This window comes from Schistocerca americana, chromosome X, assembly GCF_021461395.2.
Source record: "Schistocerca americana isolate TAMUIC-IGC-003095 chromosome X, iqSchAmer2.1, whole genome shotgun sequence".
NCBI lineage: Eukaryota > Metazoa > Arthropoda > Insecta > Orthoptera > Acrididae > Schistocerca > Schistocerca americana.
The window spans coordinates 204,039,840-204,061,327 of record NC_060130.1 but is presented as its reverse complement, the minus strand read 5'-3'; the positions used below and the strand labels follow the sequence as shown (position 1 = coordinate 204,061,327).

At 42.0% G+C, this 21,488-nt stretch overlaps 1 protein-coding gene across 2 annotated transcripts in view; it reads right to left on the bottom strand.

Annotated features, from left to right (window-relative positions):
• LOC124554923 (rapamycin-insensitive companion of mTOR) overlaps nt 1-21,488 on the bottom strand; it is a 265,312-nt gene that overhangs the window by 105,298 nt on the left and 138,526 nt on the right. For both annotated transcript variants that reach the window (XM_047128612.1, XM_047128613.1), the window contains 2 exons: nt 15,457-15,626; nt 10,099-10,306 (listed from right to left, as the gene is read on the bottom strand). In XM_047128612.1, coding sequence (XP_046984568.1) covers nt 10,099-10,306; nt 15,457-15,626 — 378 coding nt within the window. The remainder of the gene's footprint in view (nt 1-10,098; nt 10,307-15,456; nt 15,627-21,488) is intronic.

Here is a 21,488-nt window from a genome sequence, read left to right as displayed (position 1 = left end):
TATTTGATACGTTGGTTTGGAACTATGTCAGTCTGCTGATCTTCTCCCAGTCAATTCTCATCGGTTTGCTACCTAACAATACATGCAGGATCATCAATCTCCTGTTAGTGCCATCGAGCCTACTGTGAAAATGGTTAATTCTGTCATGCAGCAGGGCTCAGTCTGCCCACTGGCAATGATTATTGCTTTGGTGGAACAGAGGCTGATGCATACCCCTAGAAACTTAGCTATTAATTGAAATCTTGATACCTCTTTAGAAATGCAAGATTTTTTTCCCCTTAGTGCTTTTAACTTAAATGTGCCACTGTGCAATACCTATCCAGACAGGTTAGTTATTCAGTATCATAGACTTTCGCACCCAAAGTTCATTCCAATACAATTTATTTAAATGTGTGACAGTGTCATGTGTGATTAAACACAGTTATTTTTTGGCTGATATTCCTTGCTGTCTTCATAAAGGTGACAGACTGTAGTTTGTAGTTACTGCTTTAAAAAATATATAGTATTTAAAATTTGCTGGGTGTCTTGGCATACAAAGGAACAATAGATGCTTACTGCTGGGGATATTTAATACTGTGACTTCTTCAACATGAAATCACAATGGGTGTTACAACCTCTCACTGTCTTGGTTGCCAGTTGTTATAGACAAGTAGGCTGATCTTGCTTACCGAGATTGCCTCACCACATGGCATAAACACCACACTGCTGCAGCAGGAAGCACCGACAGGTGTCAAGAGCCAATGGCCAATATATGAGCAATACTATGTCACAACAGCAACTTTCACCAGATTTGCCAATGGAAACCAATAAAAATTAGAATGAGATTTTCACTCTGCAGCGGAGTGTGCGCTGATATGAAACTTCCTGGAAGATTAAAACTGTGCGCCCGATCAAGTCGGGCACACAGTTTTAATCTGCCAGGAAGTTTCATATCAGCGCACACTCCGCTGCAGAGTGAAACTCTCATTCTGGAAACCTCCCCCCAGGCTGTGGCTAAGCCATGTCTCCGCAATATCCTTTCTTTCAGGAGTGCTAGTTCTGCAAGGTTCGCAGGAGAGCTTCTGTAAAGTTTGTAAGGTAGGAGACGAGATACTGGCAGAAGTAAAGCTGTGAGTACCGGGCGTGAGTCGTGCTTCGGTAGTTCAGATGGTAGAGCACTTGCCCGCGAAAGGCAAAGGTCCCGAGTTCGAGTCTCGGTCAGGCACACAGTTTTACTCTGCCACGGAGTTTCAATAAAAATTAATACCAAATATCCCAAGCAATATACATATGTTAAGATACAAAGGAATTACAGACATTGGCTGCGAATGGACACCGATTTAAATCAATTGGGAATGTCGAAAACTTGTGCTGGACCATGATTCGAACCCAGTTCTCCGGCTTCCTAGGCTGATGCACTCATCACTGGACCATCCAAACACAGTGGTCATCACTACTGTGTGGACTATGCCTCCCATCAGACCCAAATTCTCGCTTTATCCACACACTACTAATATAGTGCCCCTCGCCCATTATTCTCATTGCTTGCGGCTATTCACAAATTTCTTTACGAGTTCAGGCCTGGTATGCATCTGCACTGAAGTGATCATTAGCTGTCCTCACCTCAATTATATACTGTGGTGTCTGTTCTTTTGGACATGTTATTGCTCTTATGACTTCATTTCTTTTCCCATCTTCCTTAATGAGACCTAGGAGAGACATTTCCATAGCTCACTGAGCTGTCCAAAGTTTTCTTCTGAAAAACTCTTTTAAAATAAAAAATTCACAGCCAGATGTTAGTGTGGGAAGAACACACTGTTCAAAAATAAATTTTTTATTAGTTATTTATTTATTGTATTTTTAAGTTTGTTGGCATACTGGGTTTAAACTGGTTGCATTTCTTACATAATCCCTCCAACCAAGCTAGATTTGGTAGAAAATTACAGGATCTCAGATAAACATATTCATTAACAATTTTTAAACAACTTTTCAATATTATTTGTTTTGCAGTTACCCTTTGTTATGTATATATGATGGGTGTTCAATATGTAACACAAATAGTTTTTTTATTCTGAAAGCAAGTGAGTTTTATTCAGGATTCCAATACATCATACTATTCCCTACTCTTTTGGCCACAAAACTCTATTTTCCAACATAATTTCCATTCAATCTGATACCCTTACCTCAACTTACTGGGAGGGCTTGTATACCCACATGGTATCACTCTACTGGCCAATGTTGGAGCCAATGTCTTTCTACATCAATAACCTCCCCATCATAAACATACTGCTTCGCACACTTCATTTGGCCAAACAGATGCAAGTCAGAAAGTGCGAGATCGGGGCTGTAGAGAGGATGGGGAAGAATAGTCCAATGAAGTTTTGTGAGCTACTCTCGGGTATACAGACTTCTGTGAGGGCTTGTGTTGTCATGGAGATTTATACGTTCATTTGCATTTTTGTGGGAATGCACACGCTGAAATCATTTCTTCAATTTCCTGAGAGTAGCACAATACTCTTCAGAGTCTATTGTTGCATCATGAAGTAGGAAATCAAAGAGAATATGCCCTTCAGAGACCCAGAAGACCATTGCCCTGGGTCTACCAGCTAAAGATGTGGTTTTCAACTTTTTCTTCGGAGGAGAGGCGGTGTGCTGCCACTCCAGGCATTGTTGTTTTGTTTCTGGTTTGAAGTGAGGAATCCATGTTCCATCAAATGTGATTATGTTCACAAAAATCTGTCACGATCAGCCTTGTAATAAGCAAGAAATTCTGCAAATATGGTCCTTTGTTGCTCTTTGTGGCCTTCTGTTAGGCAAGGAGGAACCCAGTGGCCACACAACTTTCAGTAACGCAACTGGTGAGCTAGTGTGTCAGCACTACCAACAGAGACATGCAGTTATGCAACTGGGTGTTTTATTGTGATCTGTTGATCACCTCAAATGAGAGTGGCTACACGTTCCAACATTGTAGGAGTCACAGTTGTTTGCAGGTGGCCAGCACGTAGGAGATCGGACAGGTTTGTGCAACTTTGGATGATGAGACACACCTCATCGAATGACTCACTGTGTTTTCTTCACATCCAGGTCTCTGTAGATATTGTGCAACCACCTGTGAATATTTGTGATGCTCTAGCTTTGTGCCAAAAGAAAGTCAATTACAGCTCTCTGCTTGGAACATACCTCCATTACACACACCATTCTGAAGGCTATGTATAGCGCCGCCACATATCGGAACTTTATGAAGTGGGAATCTTCCATGATGTCCCACAACAAGTTCCTGATTTTTTCAACTGAAATTGGCTGAGAAAAAAGTATTGCATGGCTAGTTGAATACTCCTTGTATTTGTATTGGATAGGTTTATCTTAAGGCCCAGTTTTTAACAACTATCGGAAAAATCCTTTATTGAGAATGCATCATATTTTTAGCTAGACCTACCTGCTGATCTTATATTAGTGAGTCTCTTCTCATTTATTCCAATTCCCCTTTCCAAATAATATTGGAATTAGCCATTTCAAGAACTGCTATAAATAGTTTCATGGATATAGGGTCACCCTGCATTACTCCTCTTCCAGTGGAAAATTCCTTCATAAGTGTTCCTATGCAGTTAGAAGCTATTGAAGTATCATAGGTGCTAACTAATACGTTTATGTATGTTATAACTCCAAGTTGAAAAAATATATTTCAAGGACGACGCAATACATGTAAGTCACAGACCAAGCAAACAGAGTAAGACGTGGATACTCTTTAACAGTCAAATCATAACTGAGTCCGAGTCTAGCGGCTGCTGGCTGGCTGGCTGGCCGCTTAGGTGGCGCTGCTGCTGCATGGCTGGCAGACAGCGCCGCATGTAGAGGATGCGCGTAACTGTGTGTCGGCACTTTGAAAGATTGGCGAGTCACAACACTTTCCCCCCTTTTGCAGTTTTTGCACAGGTCTTGTGGAGGTGGCCTGTAGATTGCTAACGTCCATAGGTGGTGTTTGACTGGCCTAAAAGTCTCGAGGAGGAGGCATCCAGTACGGACAGAAGTGTCCCCGATGATAATGCGTCGAGATGACAGGAGATGTGGGGGTCGAATCTGCTGGGGCCCCGTGCACCAATCTGCCCATTGCGGCAAGTCCAGTTGTTATAACAGGAGACATGGGCGATGTTTCCGTGTCCGTAGGAGAAGGAGGCGAGTAGAGTTGCTCCGACAGATGGTCATCTGGTTCCTGCATGGCCACGTCTCCTGCTGGTGTCAGTTCTTGTGCTGTCACCGATATGATGGTGAGAGGACTGCATTGTGAGTAATGAGAGATTCCAGGGTCCCGAGCATCAGGTAGAGCCAAAGGTGGTGTAGCAGCATCTGGAACAGGAGTTGCTGGCACATGAGGCCAAAGCTGGTCTGAATGACGCACTGCAACACCCATGTCCGTCTGGATTTCATACAGGCGTTGGCCATGGTGTTGTAAGATGCGGCCAGGACTCCACTTTGGCTGTCTACCATATCCCTGTACCCATACAAGGTCGCCGGCGGTGAACCGGCAAGCGAAGGCACCCACGGCCATGAGGTGGGAGGCCACAGAAGATGAAGTAGCGTGCAGGGCTGTTGGCCATGTAAGAGCTCAGCTGGGCTGTGGTCGCCCATGGGGGTGAAACAGTAAGAAGCCAGAAATTGGAGAAGTGCATCATCAGCAGCAGAAGAAGTCAGGAGTTTCCTCATCTGAGCCTTAAATGTGCAGACCAGTCGTTCAGCTTCACCGTTTGACTGTGGATGGAACGGAGGGGCCGTGACATGCATGACGCTGTGACGGGCACAAAAATCCGCAAAATCGGAAGAGGTAAATTGCAGAATATTCTCAGTAACAAGAGTAGAGGGAAAGCCTTCCAAAGTGAAAATCCGAGCTAGAGCATTCGTGGTTTCAGTGGTGGTAGACGACGTGCAACGGACAATGAAAGGAAAGCTAGAGTACGCGTCAATAACGAGAAGCCAATAAGCACCTAAAAAAGGTCCCGCAAAGTCAGCATGAATACGCTCCCAGGGCTTCTCAGGCGAAGGCCACAGTGACAAAGATGACTTTGGGGCGGCGGCCTGTGATGCACAACGGCCGCAGGCAGCGACCATGCATGCGATTTCAGAGTCGATGCTGGGCCAGTACACATGACGGCGCAACAGAGATTTTGTGTGAGAGACACCCCAGGTAAAGGAGGCGCAATACCGAAGCCCGCAAAGACGCAGGTACCACAACACGCGGTGAAGCATTGTCAGTGGAAAGGAGGATAACACCATCCCTAGCCGTGAGGCAGTAACGCAAAGTGTAGTAGTTCCGCAATGGATCAGAAGTCTTAGCAGACAGATGATCTGGCCAACCCTTCCGAATACAGCATAAAACCCGGGAGAGGGTAGGGTCAGAAACCGTAGCAGCCGCCAGCCGGTCCCCGGTGATGGGGAACCCGTCCACAACCCGCTGCTCGGCAACATCCAGGTGGAAACACAAAAGTTCGTCCCAATCAAATGCCAGATCAGGACCCATGGGAAGGCGAGACAGTGCATCAGCATTCGCATGTTTAACCGTCAGCCGGAAATGAATCTCATAATTGAAACGAGACAAATAAAGAGCCCAATGCTGGAGGCAGTGTGCAGCCTTGTCGGGAAACGACGTTGATGAATGAAAGAAGGAAACAAGTGGTTTGTGATCTGTAACAAGATGAAATTTGGATCCATAGAGAAAAACACCAAACTTATGAAGAGCATAAATAATGGCCAAAGCTTCTTTTTCAATTTGAGAATACTTTTGTTGGGCATCCGTGAGCGTTTTGGAGGCATAAGCAATGGGTTGTTCAGAACCGTCAGAAAAACGGTGCACAAGAAGGACTGCACCAACCCCGTATTGAGAGGCGTCCATGGCAAGAACAAGATGTTGGCCAGGTCGATAAGTAGCCAGGCACGGGGCCTGTTTCAGCATAGTCTTCAATTTCTGGAAAGCTGCATTGCATGATGCGGACCAGTGAAAAGGCATGTTTTTATGCAACAGGTGACGCAACGGCTGAGCCACCGAAGCAGCAGATGGTAAAAACCTGTGATAGTATGCTATTTTCCCCAAGAAGGCCTGCAGTTCCTTAACAGATGTAGGGCAAGGAAGGGCATCGATCGCAGCGACAGTTTGCTGAAGTGGACGAATACCATCCTGAGAGAGTTGAAACACCAAGTACATGATAGATGCCTGAAAAAATTTTGATTTCTGAAGATTACACTTAAGACCAGCTGTCTGTAAGACATGAAAAAGTGTGCGGAGATTTTGAAGATGTTCTTCAGTGGTGGAGCCAGTGACAAAAATGTCATCCATGTAATTTATACACCCAGGGACAGGGAGCAATAATTGTTCCAAGAATCGCTGAAAGAGAGCAGGGGCGCAGGCAACCCCAAATAGCACTTGTTGGTATGGATAGAGGCCGAAAGGCGTGTTAAGGACCAGAATCTGCCGGGAAGCAGCATCGAGAGGAAGTTGATGATAAGCTTCTGACAGGTTAAGTTTAGAAAAATACTGGCCTCCAGCAAGTTTAGTGAACAATTCTTAAGGTCAAGGCATAGGGCAAGTGTCGATAAGGCATTGAGCATTTACAGTGGCTTTGAAATCGCCACAGAGACGAATATCACCATTTGGCTTAGCAACGACAACAACAGGAGAGGACCACTCACTGGAAGTGACAGGAAGCAAGACTTCGGAACCAGTGAGACGATCCAGCTCCCGTTTGATCTGATCACGAAGGGCCACAGGAATGGGCCGAGCCCAAAAAAAAGTTATGCCGAGCAGTGGGTTTGAGCATGATATGAGCTTCACAGTCGTTTGCATGGCCTAACTCAGGAGAAAAAAAGGGACGAAAATGTCGTCGACAAGGAATCCAATTGAGCATAAGGAATAGCATCAGAGACGATATTGACAGACTCACTTATGGAGAAACCAAAAACGCAAAAGGCATCGAAACCAAAAAGATTCTCCGCATTACTATGGTTGACCACAAATATGGGAACAGTGCAAATGACAGATTTGTAAGATACCTCAGCATCAAATTGTACTAAGAGAGATATCTTCTGTTTATTGTAAGTCTGTAATTGCCTAGTGACAGAGGACAGGATTGGAAAACCCAACTGAAGATACGTCTGAGAATTGATGATAGTGGCCGCACAACTAGTATCCACCTGCATGCGAACATCTCGACCAAGTATTTGGACAGTGAGGAATAACTTCCCCGAAAGGGAAGAAGTAGAATTGACAGACAACACACAATCAGAATCAGGGCCATGTTCATGAACATCAAGTATGCGTTCAGATTTGCAAACGGATGACACATGACCTCTTTTCTTGCAGCTGTGACACATGGCCCAACGTTGTGAACAATCCTCTCGTGAATGTTTCGTAAAACACCACGGACATGAAGGAAGTTGCCGTGGGTTTTGCTGCAGTTTCTTAGAGGGTTGTTTACGGTTAGGCCAAGGCTGCGCTTGGGAGTGTACTGTGGCCACGTCGGCCGGCGGGGACACACCACACGCTTCGTCAACAGCACACAGAGGTTGTATTTCCCTGACGTCACACCATGCCTCTATTTGCGCTCCAGCGGCGCGAGAAATTTCAAAAGACTGAGCGATGGATAGGACGTCAACTGAAGGGCACGTTGTTTCACAGAGGAAGACTGCACAGTAGTTCCTTCTCTAGATTGTCGCACAGATGACAAAATGGTAGATATCGAAATAGACGACAGAGGGATAGAGAAACAATTAAAATCACTCAAAAGAGGAAAGGCCGCTGGATCTGATGGGATACCAGTTCGATTTTACACAGAGTACGCGAAGGAACTTGCCCCCCTTCTTGCAGCGGTGTACCATAGGTCTCTAGGAGAGCGTAGCGTTCCAAAGGATTGGAAAGGGGCACACGTCATCTCCGTTTCCAAGAAGGGACGTCGAACAGATGTGCAGAACTATAGACCTATATCTCTAACGTGGATCAGTTGTAGAATTTTAGAACTCGTATTATGTTGAGTACAATGACTTTTCTGGAGACTAGAAATCTACTCTGTAGGAATCAGTATGGGTTTCGAAAAAGACGGTCGTGTGAAACTCAGCACGCGCTATTCGTCCACGAGACTCAGAGGGCCATAGACACGGGTTCACAGGTAGATGCCGTGTTTCTTGACTTCCGCAAGGCGTTCAATACAGTTCCCCACAGTCGTTTAATGAACAAAGTAAGAGCATATGGACTATCAGACCAATTGTGTGATTGGATTGAAGAGTTCTTAGATAACAGAACGCAGCATGTCATTCTCAATGGAGAGAAGTCTTCCGAAGTAAGAGTGATTTCAGGTGTGCCGCAGGGGAGTGTCGTACGACCGTTGCTATTCACAATATACATAAATGACCTTCTGGATGACATCGGAAGTTCACTGAGGCTTTTTGCGGATGATGCTGTGGTATATCGAGAGGTTGTAACAATGGAAAATTGCACTGAAATGCAGGAGGATCTGCAGCGAATTGACACATGGTGCAGGGAATGGCAATTGAATCTCAATGTAGACAAGTGTAATGTGCTGCGAATACACAGAAAAAAAGATCCCTTATCATTTAGCTACGATATAGCAGGTCAGCAACTGGAAGCAGTTAATGCCACAAATTATCTGGGAGTACGCATTAGGAGTGATTTAAAATGGAATGATCATATAAAGTTGAACGTCAGTAAAGCAGAAGCCAGACAGATTCATTGGAAGAATCCTAAGGAAATGCAATCCGGTACAAAGGAAGTAGGTTACAGTACGCTTGTTCGCCCGCTGCTTGAATACTGCTCAGCAGTGTGGGATCCGTACCAGATAGGGTTGATAGAAGAGAGAGAGAATATCCAACGGAGAGCAGCGCGCTTCGTTACAGGATCATTTAGTAATCGTGAAAGCGTTACAGAGATGATAGATAAACTCCAGTGGAAGACTCTGCAGGAGAGATGCTCAGTAGCTTGGTACGGGCTTTTGTTGAAGTTTCGAGAACATACCTTCACCGAAGAGTCAAGCAGTATATTGCTCCCTCCTACGTATATCTCGCGAAGAGACCATGAGGATAAAATCAGATAGATTAGAGCCCACACAGAGGCATACCGACAATCCTTCTTTCCACGAACAATACGAGACTGGAATAGAAGGGAGAACCCTCCGCCACACACCGTCAGGTGGCTTGCGGAGTGTGGATGTGGATGTGGATGTAGATGTAGACATTGCCTAACTTCTTTGTTGGGCACCGATCGGATAATAGCATCCCATACCATGGAATCGGCGTAGGATTCTCTGTGAACTTCAGTAACAAATTGACACTTTCTACTGATGCCGTGAAGTTCAGCAGCCCAAGCGCAATAGGATTGATTCGGTTGTTTTTGACAATGATAAAAGGCAACGAGAGGCTACCACATGCATATGCTTTTGAAAATAGATGGACAGAAGTGAGCACATTTCAGCAAAGGACAAAGACGCAGGATCTTTCAAAGGAGCCAATTGCAACAACAACTGATACATTTGATGTGAAATCCATGAAAGGAACAGAGACTTACCTCAGTAATTACATGTTTGGTCATCCGCGACATGAAATGCCAAGAAGTGCTGTCGAAGACGTTTTTCATAATCAGACCAGTCTTCCGCCGTCTCGTCATTAGGAGGAAAAGGAGGGTAGAGAGAACGACGAGAGATGCCCCGCATTTGATGCCGCGACGAAATCACGAATCGCATTTGTGAGAAGCGTTTGCTGTTCTATGAGACCTTGCAACTGCTAGTATTTTCAGTTACTGAACAGAGTCACAGTTATTAAACTTTTAGAATGATCACTCTTATCTAGCACTGTTACCTAAGCATTACAGATTTCAAACATTTTGTTGTTCAGTGATTTTGTAGAACTGACAAAATGTCATAACAGTGGTAAACAACAAATGAGGCATTCTTTCAAATTTCAAATGAAAAATTATATGATTCTGAACAAAACAAATGACTTTGCATTACTGCAGTCATGCATAATGAAGATGATGGCGAAACATTCAGAAAGTATACTCTACTTAGACAAACAGACATGCTGAAGATTTATCTAAGAAATTCCTTTACATTGAGTCCTTTGTACCTGAAAATAGGAGCTCAAATGACCCCCATCCAGAAGCATTCTAAAACCAGCTTCATGTTGAGCTAACTGTCCATACAGATGCGGTGGCACATATACATCAGCAACACGTTGTTTCACATTGCTGATCCGCCGGACATAACGCCCATCTTCTCCTCTTTTATGTAAGGTAAGAGAATCGTGCAGTTCGCCCTCAATGACACCAACATACCTGTTCATAAAGAGTATTAGACATTTTCTCCCTTAATGCACCATTCTACCCTACAAAAAATTCAATTTACACTGGATTAGCTTAGTTGAGTTGAGTCTGTAACATTTTTTGCACATCTTTTGTATATAATTTCATAATTATATGGAAAAGTACATTTACAGACTATTAATATAAATTTTCTTAAAACATGATCACATGCAGCTGATCAAGTGTACTATGTATGAGGAAACAGAACTACAATACAGAGTGGGTACCTACCTTCAGCAGGCAAAATCCTCAGTACTGCTGATAAAGACACAAAAGTATAAGAAACTGTCTTATCTTTCAGAACTACTAGTTCCTTTATCAGGAGGGAAAGAGGGATAGGTTTGAGAAGGTTGAAAGGAAGGGCAGACCACTCAGACCACAGAAATAGAGATGCCCATCTGCTGAAAGCAAGACAAAGATGAAGGGGGAGTTGTCAGAGATACTAAGAGGTCAACGGTAGTATATTGGTAAGCACTGTGTCAGTTTCAGTCCAGAGATGATGAGAACAGACTGAGAAGGAAATATGAATTAAAGGGAAGAGAAATGAAGTAAACACAATGGAAAAAAAGTAAAATATATTAAAAATACATAACTTCCAATCAAGTACATACTTTATTCTTTTTGCTCTCATTTGTTTGTAAATAAAAAGTATTTTGTAGATAGGATGAGCAACCCAGAATAAGAAATAGAAGAAGGAGAACCATACAATATCCATTCAAGATATCCACCCCACGTAACTGTGAAGTACCCATAATGTAATCAGCCTGACGGATAGCTTTAAGGCAAACAAGTGCTGATGGACTGCTCACCAAACTGGGCCATGATCTCTAATCATTTTCACTGAAACACTTTACAAGTCAAACAAAAACAGAAAGACTGTTACATGACTATTTTGACTCAGGAACTCATGGCTCTGCATGCACATGGGCAGCATGTTGGTGCCACAATACCAAACTTAGAAGGCTGAAGGAATCAAAAATACATCTTTAGGCCAGGGTACACAGGACACCACTTTTGGATATACTGATAGGTTAATGGAGATGGAGAAAGTGTTAGATAACATCAAATGGGTTACAGCAGTGTTGTCAGAAAAAATGAAAGAAGTGCCAAATAGAATTGAAATTGAGCCAAGTGTTTCATGAAAGAGAAGCAGGGTAGGAAGGAAATACCTCAGCAGGATTTAATGTCAACAAGAAAATAAAGAAGCATTACAGATATTGAATGAATATCAACAAGAATAGCAAGACTTTGTTTATTAAACAAAAACATATTCCACCGAAATCTGCAGTAGAAATGTGTTCACATTATGATGAGAGCATAGAAGGCCTCTGCAAAGAGTTACATAAACTGATAAAGGACAGAAAATCCAACTGTAACATATCACTTCCTGCCCACACCCATGTCCTCATCCTGTTTGTTACTGTGGATGCCAGGGCCACAGTCTAGTAGCTGGAGGAGGACACTTTAGTTTCACTTGAAGATGATGGAGCAGTCTTTTCCTAAATGGATTGTGTGGTCTGAGCTTACTAGATGGCTGCAGGGTGAGTAATTTTCCCATGATTGCCAGTGGTTTCCAGCTCCTGGTGTAAATAAACTTCTGGAGATTCTGGCAGGAAGCGGCACCTTCTAAGAGACTTTCTAGTAATGAGAATAGGAAATAGTCAATGGAAATTCTTGAATTCTTATCCTGATGACTGACTGACTGAAAGGGGTAAATGCTAAATCATGAAACCAGAAGTCTACTGACAGCCATCATGGGGTAGATGTGCCCCGTAGAGGGGAGCTGATGATTTAATGTTTAACTGAAGTCAGCAGTTAGTGATCCTTCGAAGACTGATGAAGTTACTTTTCAAATATGGAAAGACTACAAGAACTAGTGGTGTGTTCCCACATGCAGGCATGTAATTCTGTTTAGTCCTTTTCTGGATTTTCTAGGTGAGTGTTGTCTTTTAGTGAGCATGAAATGCCCAGTAGTGAGATTCATCTTACAGTTGAGCATGGAGCCATAAGCTGGAGGCAGTGTTTACTGAACAAAGTGAAGTTGGTGAGGTTAAACTGACACAAATAAATTCCATTTGTGTCCACGGAAATTTGAGAGCGCGTGTTTTACACGTCTTTCGATCTACTGATTTTGAAATGTATTCTTGTTTTTTTTGTTTTGGAGAATATTGCAGAAATTGCTATGAGCCAGTTGGAGGGTGTGTATGAACTACTAGTGGTGTGCATATTCCAGTTCAGTGGTTAGATCTCAGGATCATAGGTACAGTTGACAGCTCTGCACCAAGCAAGAAGGGTGAGTTTTTTTTTCTCTTGTAGATGTATTTTTGTTTATGTTTTGCGTAGTAAACTAGAGAATCTCATTTAACTGTCCTTTTTTCTTTCCAGCAATTTAAGTTGAGTGTATTCCTTCATTATTTAGTTCATATTTCCAGAACACAGTGTTAATTTAAGTTGTTTGGATTCAGGAATTTACAATAGTAATTTGTTTACATGCAGTTACTTTTATACCAACTTTTGCAACTGTGTTTCCTTCTTCATTGGTAATGTAATTGACTTATTCTTTCTAAAGTATTATTTTTATCATAAGTGAAAAATGCTAGACTTTCCAGGGTATGGTGTGATGGGTGCTTTAGTTTTTTCCACAGGGGTGACTATAGTGGCATAAGAACTTGGGAAATAAATTAATTTCTTGAGTGGTTTCATAGGATATGTAGTAGATACAGGGAGATAGAAGAAGAGGAGGGAAAAACTGCTGCCCTTCAGGCTGAATCAGACACGGCTACAAAAGATCTGGACATGTTTAGGAGGGAGAAAGGTAAAGAGAGGTGGGAAGTGATAACAGAAGAAACAGGTTTAGAATTTAAGCTGACAGCTTCATGGTGAATGTGAAAAATAAGTATAACCTGTTGCTTCAGTTAGAAATCAATGAGCCTCTGGCAGATGTAGATGTAGACAGGGCACAACAAACTTTCAGTAGTAAATTGAAAATTAAGAATGTAGGGAAATCAGTATGAAGAAAGAAAGTTTTATTATTAAGTAGTTCTCATGCTAGATGGGTAGGATCTGATTCCCAGGTCACCAATTCTTTTTAAACTTAGAGCTGGTTTGAGGCAGGTGACAGAGGATTCAGACTCATTCTATAAAAACTTTGCCAAGGAAGACACCATGTTCATAACCACACAGCAGCACAGACAGAGACCCTAGAAATGATTTCATCTGCATTGGAACACACCAGTTTTTAGTTCATATTTGTATATTTGTTCTGGGGGGGGGGGGGGGGGGGCAGGGCAAACTTGCTATGCTGAAAAAGAAGGATCCCTCACATAACGGGTTTATGGCTTTAGCTGAGACATTTCATTCCAGGGAGGATCCCAAGCATTAGGGGTTTAAGACTTCAGCTCAGATATTTCATCCCACAGATTTGACTTTAAATAATAGTGGCAAAAAAACACAAATTTAGAACTTATATGTTTTTCAAGTGTAATGCCATGCAACAAAGTACCGTGGCTATGATAATTTTAAGAAACTTGTAGAAAAACTTTTAAAAGAAAACAACATTGACGTAATGTATTTTATGACTGTAATTCAGACTGAGCTCGGGCATGAAGTGTTTGCCAAATATTGATCAGGTTTACTGCAGACACCAACAAAAAATGTTGACAGTGAGTCAATTTATCCCACTACAGTACTGTTACAGATAGGAAGTGTAATCTTAAAGAATGCAGTGTTGAAATATACACACTACTTTCTTTTGAGCATTAAAAATATACGTTAAAAAGAATCAGTTGCAAAATATCAGTTTTATTTCTTTCCTCAGATTGCTGAAACAGAAGTAGTCAATGAAGTCGCTACAGTATGTCACATACACTATTGACAAGTATAAATCATATATTACATATGGCCAAAAATTGAGGCTACATTTTAAAGCAGCTGGTTATTAACATTCCATACACTATTCATCATTTTCATGGTTGCAGTGAAGAGTGATTTGAAACAAATGTTTTATTTTTGATAAGGCTTCAGCAACAAACCGTCATCAGAAATGAACTGAGTGTTGGGTGTCTCAGGGAAGTGTGAGAGTGGAGCTCATGTTGAGATCATATATATATATATATATATATATATATATATATATATATATATATATATATATATATATATATATATATATATATATATATTACCACATAATAATGGTGAGCCTAAGCACTTTCTCATACACTGCCGTTCACTATGAAAAAAGGTAATCTGAGAAGATTGTTGAGAAACTGAGGAAAGCCAATGAGTATCAAAACTTTCTACAGTGAATTGTTGATGACACAAAACGTTAAGTGCCACACTGCAATGCACACAGGGAGATACGAGTCCATGAGATACATATGTGTCATCAGAAGTATAGTAACAGTGCCTGCAGCATTTGTCAACTATGATTAATGATTACCAAAAAGCAATGTGCTGTTTGAAACCATTAGCAAAGAAGACTAACATCTGATTATAATATCTGGTTACGGCATAGTCCGTTACTCTGAAGTGGTGTGATAATTTTTGAAGGTTGTCACACATTTGTGTAAACATATTTTCAAGTAACAATTGCCTCAGGTTATTACAATGGTATACTGATTAAAGAAGACAAGGAGAAAGGGCAGCAACCAACAAATAAAGGTCATACCTGTATCCCTGGATTAAAGAATCAGCTGCCCATTTGAGAAAAGCGATTTAGGGAAACCATAAAATACTAAATCAATTGCGCCAGATAAGAATTTGAACATTATTCCTTTGAAACAGGTCTATTAAGTATGTCATAAAAAATATGTAATATCATGTGAATCTAATCTTAACATTCTTCAAACCTGTCTCAACAAGGGAGACAGTGGAAATATTGTGAAAAAGAATCATGTAGTGCATGACATCCACAAGAGTAGCTACCAGGGTTAATACTATTAGTGCTATGTCCTTCCAGAATAAATAACAAGAAGGCCTGCATAGTACAAATAAAGGTGTATCTGTTAACACCCTAATATACATCACCAGTCTAAATAAAAAAAAAGATAAACAAAGGATTTTAATTCATGTTCTTAAGAGAACTACGAATTGTCATTGGTACAAATGTAATCGAAACTCACCTGTAATTGTAGCTAGTAAACCAATGATGAAGATGGTTGGAAACCACATTGTCATCTTGGAATAAGCTAAATCCAGCTGGTGTAGAGAAGAAACGAATAAATAAGAGAAGCCCTCTGTCTCCCAAATGCAGCAATGAAGGCCGATGAGAAATAAGTGCCTCTAAATACACCTGGAGACAAGAAGAGAAAATGTATCTGTAATAAAACAATTACTAGCTACAAATAATATTATTTTATACCCCAATTATTAGTTGCGTACAAACAGATCATCATGACTTAACAACAAATAAAATAATCTGATAAAATATGGGGAAAATGAAACCTACATCATAATCAGAAAGTAAATCACTGAAAACATAACTCTCACAGGAATCATGAACAGAAATAAAAGTCAGCACAAAAAATAAAAAGTACATTAAGGGGACATAGTGAGCTATTAATAATCTTTGTTAATGTTCATATACTTAGAAGCTGTTATGAATACAAGTGTTAACATAAAAGTCATCTCTAAAACTAGCAATGTGTCAGAAAATGATCAAGTAGATTCTAATGAGAATGTTCAGCAGTAAAATGTGTGTCAAACTATGTTATTTTTGGGATGTTTGCCCAATACCATACACCAAACACAAACTAGCAGAAATATTAAATTAGTTCAATTTGAGAAGACATAATGAAGTCATGGATGTAGGTTTTTGAAAAAAATATTGCTTGGAGTTCACGTCTCTTGCGGTACTTCCATAAAAACATTGCACTTTTGAAAGTGCCTACCCAATATAGTAAGACGATTTATATGAAATAGAGAACGTGGAAAGAAATGGAAGGGATGGATGGAATTTCGTGATTTCCTGCAGCACAGCGCACTGTGGTAATGCAATGTCGAAAGGTGAAAATTTGTACCAGACCAAGACTCGAACCCAGATTTACTGCTTCTCATGAACAGTTGCCTTAACCACTTCAGCCATCCGGGTTCCCGTCTGACTCGAATTTCTAACTTAGTGCACATTGCAATGCAGCATCCCTCGTCCATTAACACTTACTCACAAATTATTAGTTCCTGTACGAGTTCAGATGATATTAGTGCATCAGCAAATGAAACAAACGCCAAGGAGCTGTGACGCTATTACACCACTTAAATACGTAGTATGAGAATTATTGGTGATTATTGCTTTCAACTGCATAACAATATGACATGTAATATGGCCAACAAAAAATTAAGTGTACTCTGTCAAAATGTGGTATAAACTAAAATGTCACAACAGTTTGGTGTGTCGCCCAGTCAGTCCAAAAGACCATGCTGCATAAATAGATGGAGCAAGGTGTCCGAGACAAAATGGTAGGTACACTATGTGATCAAAAGTATTCGGACACCTGGCTGAAAATGATTTACAAGTTCGTGGTGCCCTTCATCAGTAATGCTGGAATTCAATATGGTGTTGGCCCATCCTTAGCCTTGATGACAGCTTCCACTCTTGCAGGCATACATTCAATCAGGTGCTGGAAGGTTTCTTGGCAAATGGCAGTCCACTTTTCGCAACATTCTGCACTGAGGAGAGGTATCGATGTCGGTCGGTGAGGCCTGGCACGAAGTTGGCATTCCAAAACATCCCAAAGGTGTTCTATAAGATTCAGGTCAGGACTCTGTGCAGGCCAGTCCATTATAGGGATGTTATTGTCATGTAACCATTCCACCATAGGCCGTGCATTATTAACAGGTTGTTGATCGTGTTGAAAGATGCAATCGCCATCCCCCAATTGCTCTTCCACAATAGGAAGCAAGAAGGTGCTTAAAACATCAATGTAGGCCCTGTGCTGTGATAGTGCCATGCAAAACAACAAGGGGTGCAAGCCCCCTCCATGAAAAACATGATCACAGCATAACACCACTGCCTCAAAATTTTACTGTTGGCACTACACACTCTGGCAGATGACACTCATTAGGCATTTGCCATACCCACACCCTGCCATCGGATCACCACATTGTGTGTTGTGATTTGTCACTCAACACAGTGTTTTTCCACTGTTCAATTGTCCAAAGTTCACGCTCCTTACCCCAAGCGGGGCATCATTTGGCATTTACCAGTGTGATGTGTGGCTTATGAGCAGCCACTCAACCACGAAATCCAAGTTTTCTCACCTCCCGACTAACTGTCATAGTACTTGCAGTGGATCCTAATGCAGTTTGGAATTCCTCTGTGATGGTCTGGATAGATGTCTGCCTATTACACATTACGACCCTCTTCAACTGTCAGCGATCTCTGTCAGTCAACAGACTAGGTCGGCCTGTAAGCTTTTGTGCTGTACATGTCCCTTCACGTTTCCACTTCACCAGCACATCGGAAACAGTGGACTTAGGGATGTTTAGGAGAGTGGAAATCTCACGTACAGACATATGACACAAGTGACACTAATCACCAGACCATGTTCGAAGTCCATGAGTTCCGCGGAGCACCCCATTCTGCTCTCTCATGATGTCTAATGACTGCTGAGGTCGCTGATATGGAGTACCTGGCAGTAGGTGTCAGCACAAGGCACCTAATATGAAAACCGTATGTTTTTTGGGGTGTCCGGATACTTTTGACCACATAGTGTAGGTAGGTAGGTTGGTGCTTGGGGGCAGGTTAAGTGACTAAACAGTGAGGTCATAAATCCATCAGTCAAGAGATAGTTCATCTGGAGTTTGTGACATCAGGCAGATTTTGTACATGAATGTAAATATGTAAAATTTTATACTGTCTTGTATTTTGCTAAGTACTACATCATGAATGTGAAAAATGGCCTTCCGAGCAATACAGATTTCAGAGACGGGAAATAATTTAAAGAGAATTAAAAGTATATAGGTCAGGCCAGTATGCAGGTCAGAGAGCAGATGAGGGCTACCACAATGTTCATCTGTGGTGAGAGAAACTTCACCCACATCCAAACCCCTCTCCCCTCCCCTCCCCTCCCCTCCCCCTCCAAACCAATTAAGGGCTCAGCCCTATCCATAGTTTTATAGTGACCAGTGTAAATTGCAGTAGCACTTTGATAATGCTGTAAAACAGGGGAACAGATGCCAAAGAATCATGAGGCTGGCTGAAAATCTAGCTCTTTGAAATAAATCAGTCCTAATTCATTGACGGGTTGGTTGGAGGACTAAACAGTGCGGCTATCACGCCGTCAGCCAAGAGACAGTTCACCTGTAGTTAGTGACAGCAGTCAGAAATTTGATCGAGCTATGAAAGTATGTAGCAGTGGTAAAATAGAGGCCTTGAAAGCAATATGGATGCTAGAGATGAGAAATAATTTAAGGAGAAGTAAAAGTATATGGATCAGGACAGCACATAGATCACAGTGAATGAGGGGTTTCCCAGGGCCCATTGGTTGCAAGAGATACCCCACCCATAACTGGTTGCCCTGCCAACACAATTAAGCACCGAGACAGTAATAGACAAGAGAATGTCTTCTAGCCAGGTGTTTCCTCATAGTAAAAGAGAGAAGCCTAAAAATGTAATGGATATTAGTTGAACTGACAACAATAAAAGAATGTGAAAGAAATAACAGGTCAGTAGGAGGGTGGGGCCATGTAAATGTCCCCTGGATCTCTGCAAGTGACAGGGGCCATCCCTCCCACAACTGTCCCACCCACGATCTGCTATAGTCAAAGTATTAATGAGGTCAATAACACCCAATGCTAAGTGGAGTGCAACCCCCAAAATGAAACATATGACGCAACAAAAGTAAGGGGCCACCTGCATCTAAAAGCAGTAAAAATGGAGCAAAAGAGAGATGACCAAGGCATCTGGCACAGGAGCTGGGTCAGTGGTCATCCAGACCCAGCATGTGACAGGATAAGCCCCAACTGCAACCAAACTGCCCATTACGAAAATAGTTTAAAATGTTGTATCTGAGAACAAGATCCACTTTCATGGAGAAAATAAAGACCAGGTTCAACAATCCGTGAGTGATCCACCAATAGTAGAGGCAAATAATCGAGAAGAATATGCTAAGCAAGGAGAGATAGCAGGAGGGTTCATTCCGCCAGGATATCAGCTACTGTCTGTAACACCCCACAACCACCACGTGAGGTGGTTTACCACCTAAAAGAAAATTATTGGTTGCAGTAGTATGACTGATGTGGAGGCAACAGCAGTGGATTTCTACCAGAAGGAATGGTCCTAATTCATGTTTCAGGTACTAGGAAGAGCAACAGATGGGAGGAGTGGGCAATGCGGGTAAACGCAGGGAGAACATTCTATGGATTTGAGAGGCCAGACACAAGGTGCATTCCAACTGGTAATCCTACCCAAGGGAGAGTTTCAAGGGGTTGACGCCAACTGTATAAAAAAAGGATTTGATACATTGGATGATTAGGAAATTGTTGTATGGTGATTGTGTAAGTGGAATCGGAGAGGTAAGATCCTTGCTTTGGCAAGGAGATGCTACAGAACTAGTTCAGGTGATACGAGTTGCCAGTCTTTCTCCACAATGATGTAATGTGTCCAATTTCAAAGCCAAAGCTGCCACTGAGGCATAAACATAGCAAATACAGCCCAGTTGTGAGAAAAGGGCACAGTAAAAATGGAGTAGAGTAGTGTAATACTCACCCCAAGAGGTGTGTGAAAGGAAGCAGAGAACACTCAAATTTTACATGCAGCTAGTCTTTAGTTGATGAATATGGGGCGGCCATATCAGCTTTTCATTCTTGGAAGAGTCCCAAAAATTTGGACTATGCAACAATGCCCATGTGCTGGGCATTCAAGTAGAGTTCTGGATCAGGATGAAACATGGTAAAATGACAGAAAAGCTTGACTTGCATTTTCACAGGAGGGAACTGGAAGCCATGGGAAAGGGTCGAAATGGAGGCCCTTTGAATGGCTCCTTGGAGAGGGCATTCAGCCAAGATTACAGACTGCGAGCTATACCATTTGCAAAACTCGACGACACACAGTGCGAGTGCACCATTGGTCTCAGAGAGGTAACTGCCCCATTAATGGCGATGAGGAAGAGTGTATCAAACAGCATGGAGCCCTGAGGGACACCGTTCTCCTGGACCTGCGGGGAGCTGGGCGATGTACCAACACTTACCTGAAACAATCAGTAGATTAAAAACTAATAACAAAAATCTTTTGAGTGTCTCACAAGCCCCAGTCAAGGTAGGTAAGTAAAATATGATGGTGCACAGCAATGTTTTATGCCTTATATGGGTAAAAAAAGATTGCAATGAGATGTTTGCATTTTAAAAAATGGAAATCACATTTACAGGGGGACAAAAAGCTCCAGGATTCGAAAACCTGGCATAATCGTCAGGTTTCCATCTTTCCAATCAGTTTATGGAGCATGTTGGTGAAGCGAATCGGTCAGTAGTTGTCACTGGATGTTGGGTTTTTGCCTGGTTTAAGGAGTGGGATGATGATATCACAGCACTGAAAAGGGAAAACCCCTTCCAGCTAAATAAGTCTTAGGCTTAAACTAGATGGTTTCTGAGTATCACAAATGTTGTATCATAACATTATGAACTGAATCAGAGAGTGAGGCCATGCATGTGATGAGTCAAAAGCCTGAAGCATTGCTGATCAAGGAAAGGTTTATTATATACTTCACATGGTGGAAGGGTAAAGGATAGGGTGTATCTTCCAATTGTTTTTTACGTGTTCTACAGGTAGCCACTAAAAAGAGGGAGCTGACACTGTTGCAAAGGGGTCACAAGGGGTTCAGTAAGAAACAAAGCATTGGGAGAAATACTGCCAGAAGGAGGAGACCCGAACAGTTACTGATCTTTGGCAGCCCAGTAGATTACAAAACGTAGCCCACACATGGAATGAAGAGGCATACATTCCAAAGAAGGAGACATACTGTTCCCAACATTCCTTCATACTGTGTTTAATTAGATAGTAAGCTTTTGCAGAGAGCCATTTAAAAGTGATGAGGGTCGTCTGTGAACAATGTCACCAAGACTGAGGTAAAGTGATCGTAACGTTGATAGCCAAAAAGATGCCATGAGTGGCAGCAAAGTGGGTAAGAGTAATGTCAGTGATGGGAGACAGATCAAGATC